The sequence below is a fragment of the Histoplasma capsulatum genome, genomic scaffold (assembly GCF_000149585.1).
Source record: "Histoplasma capsulatum NAm1 scaffold_8 genomic scaffold, whole genome shotgun sequence".
Lineage (NCBI taxonomy): Eukaryota > Fungi > Ascomycota > Eurotiomycetes > Onygenales > Ajellomycetaceae > Histoplasma > Histoplasma mississippiense.
The window spans coordinates 243952-246887 of NW_001813975.1; the positions used below are offsets into that span (position 1 = coordinate 243952).

Consider the following 2936-nt stretch of genomic DNA (forward strand, 5'->3'; position numbering starts at 1 on the left):
CTATTATTATAACCAAGTGTTTGTGACGCACTACTGCTGATCAGCACTCCATCCCAGCGTGGACGTGATATCATGCCAGCATAAGATCCAATTGCAGTAATCTCTTATGACAAAAACTCTATCACAGACCCAAACTCTCTCCGGCAGCTTTGACTTGTTGGCGCTGCGCAGGGAGTGGTGACAAAATTTAAAACCATCCACAATGCCGAATCCATACTACACATTCCCGCCCGATGCTCCCCTGAACTCCTTTGTCTACTGTCACAATCGGTCCGATAAGTCACCACCGCGACGACCTCGTCTCTCCACATGCCGACGTCGCGGCATCACCCATCCGCTCCCGGACTGGGTCGAATCGCCCTTCTCCGACCCGTGGGCATACACAGACCCGCAATCTAGCTGTACACTATATACGGTCTTCCCTCCTGAAATCCGATTTTTGATATTCGAAGCTCTGTTGTGCAATCGAGTGCTGCATATGAATCTTCTTAGTATGCCATCTCTCTATGACCTCGATTTTATGCAACGAGAATGTCACGGCCTTTTTATTCTTTTTGCTCATTTCCATTTTAATAATTCCCATTGCCTACCTCCGTCATCGTATAGATGAGATCGTTTTTCTGTTTACCGTTGCTAAAATAAACATTCATTAGATTACCGCGGATACAAAGTTCTCAAAGCCTGTCGGCAGACAGGTGTGAGGTGGGAACGGAAGTTCTGGGATACAGTTCTCAGCGGGTATTACGAGAACGCTAGAGTAACATGTCAATGTGGCCATGGATCACAGGATAGTCTATGTTTAGCGATTTTAAGAACTTGCAGAAGGATGTGAGTTACGCTCCTCCTTCCCCCCCTTCTTGGGCGTTGCGCCTTGCGCCCAATCAATGTATCATCCGAGAGGGGGAAATCGTGCAATAGTTTCTGACCGGCGTACCTCCTAAAAACCCCAACTGTTCCTTGCACCGTAGATATTCGGAATGCATTCCCCTTCTATACACCCGAAACACATTCAATTTCGGCAGAGACGTCGACGCCTCTTTCTTTACATCTAGACCCTTACACAAGCGCTTCCAATCTGTCTCGTGCATCGAGGTAAATATACCAAACTGTTATCCACATTATTCCAGCGACAGCGTGACACGAGAGGCATATCAAAAGCTCCTAGCACCGTTCGTCTGCCTGCCCCCAATGAAAATTCTCCGGCTCCGCGTGAAAGATCTCCCGCGCAAATCAGTCGATGTCGAGGAGGGCTTGAGCCGGGAGGAAGCCTGGCTGGCGCCCGTGGACAAGCTGGTGAGGCAGATGGCTTCGACGCTGGAGGAGTTGGAATTCGTAATTCCGGCGTGGGGCTTTGAGTTGCTGTGCTGTGGCGAGAAATCTAACGTTCTTGACGGGGCTGGCGACGGCGAGGGTTGCGAAGAGGAAGTCTTCTGCAATGAGCGGCGGGGCGGGAAGCGCTGTCGGAGACGACTTGAGGGCCTGAGGCCTGGAGTGCATTATTGGATTTCGTGCCCCGCCGCACCAGACCCGAGCCCCTGATAACAGTATATGAACGAAATGTGGGAGTGAACCATTTGGATTCGAGGTCCCGTCTCGCTGGTGAGGGAGGTTATAATATATCTGTTGGAGTTTGACTTGGGTGGATGAATACATGGTATATATCTGAGGATCATTTACACTCAGTAAAAGCGTGTCGTTATTTGGAGTTGGAGATTTCCGTTCTTCCTTTGGCCCGCCTGAGTGAGGATGGTATGTATATGGTATATATAAGTTATCCCCATATCTCCATAGCCTCGGATATAGGAGGGCCACTAAGTCTCAATGGGTGTGTTACTCTCAATTCAGGGTTTCGAATTGCCCTACAATGCGTTCTGTGAATATGCCACTTCCTCCATTTACTGCATTCTCAACACTCACGGTAGCCGCTACAGAGAACAGAGTATTTTGCTACCTATGTCATCTACATATCTCGCAACTGGCCTAACCTCGCATGAATTAGAACCATATATATGAAAAAGCTGTATACAAGCATCCGACAAAACAAAACAAAAAAAAAAAAAAAAAAAAAAAAAAAAAAAAAAAAGGCAATATCATCACATAACTTATCCCCATATCTTACTCACTCCAAGGAAATAACTTCAGTGATAGAAAATCAACTCTCTTTCACCTGCTTCCGATCCCAGCCCACCACATCCGTCCCAAAGAACCAATCCAACAATCCCAGCGCCCCGTAATTGACCCGAAACTTCTCGTGATGCAAATCATGCATACGCGCGCCGGCAAAGTCGTACCCGCTGTGCACGCTCGATGTCTCCGCCAGCATCGACACCAAGAACAGCGCGAACGACAAGATATGCACGCGGCGCAAGGCCAGCGGGAGCACGATGGGCATCATGTTAGCCAGCACGTGCTCGAGCGGGTGGGCATATTGCGCAGCCAGGGCCACGGGCGCGGTGAAGCTGTGGTGCTGCTTGTGGAAGCGCGTGTAGAGTTTCGGATGGTGCAGGGCGCGGTGGGTGGTGTAGTAGACCAGCTCGCGCAGGAGGAGAGCGTAGGTAAAATCGGCGATGAGTTCGCGCGGGGTGGGGTAGGTGGGGGTGATGGTGAAGACGGAGTATTGGAAGCGTGTGGCGTAGGCGAAGGCGAGGTGCAGGGAGACGGTGAATAGGTTCACGATGAGGACGCGCTGGAAGCAGTGAGCTATGACAGACCAGCTTGGTTGGCGGCCGGCAGATTGGAGTTTGTGCTTGCGGGTGAAAGCGGGGAAGGCTAGATCAATGCTGAGGTAGAGGGCACAGGGGATCCAGAAGCCGAGGATTTGGCATATGATTACGATGGAGACTTCGATGAGGCCCGGGGGGTAGGATATAGCTACTCGGGGCCAGAGTACTGGGTGAGTGGATAGGGAGGTCATGATTTGAGGGGGGGGGGGGGGG

General features: G+C 50.7%; 2 protein-coding genes across 2 annotated transcripts; one reads left to right on the top strand and one right to left on the bottom strand.

Moving 5' to 3' along the window:
- Positions 1-202: 202 nt before the first annotated feature.
- On the top strand, positions 203-1539 carry HCAG_07070 (predicted protein; the record flags this gene model as incomplete). Its single annotated transcript, XM_001537598.1, has 3 exons — positions 203-491; positions 654-738; positions 969-1539. The coding sequence occupies 3 exons, from the start codon at positions 203-205 to the stop codon at positions 1537-1539; spliced, it is 945 nt and encodes a 314-aa protein (XP_001537648.1).
- Positions 1540-2152: 613 nt separating this feature from the next.
- HCAG_07071 (predicted protein) lies at positions 2153-2914 on the bottom strand (the record flags this gene model as incomplete). The annotated part of the gene is made up of 1 exon (XM_001537599.1): positions 2153-2914. One exon carries the CDS (start codon positions 2912-2914, stop codon positions 2153-2155), a length of 762 nt encoding a protein of 253 aa, XP_001537649.1.
- Positions 2915-2936: the final 22 nt, after the last annotated feature.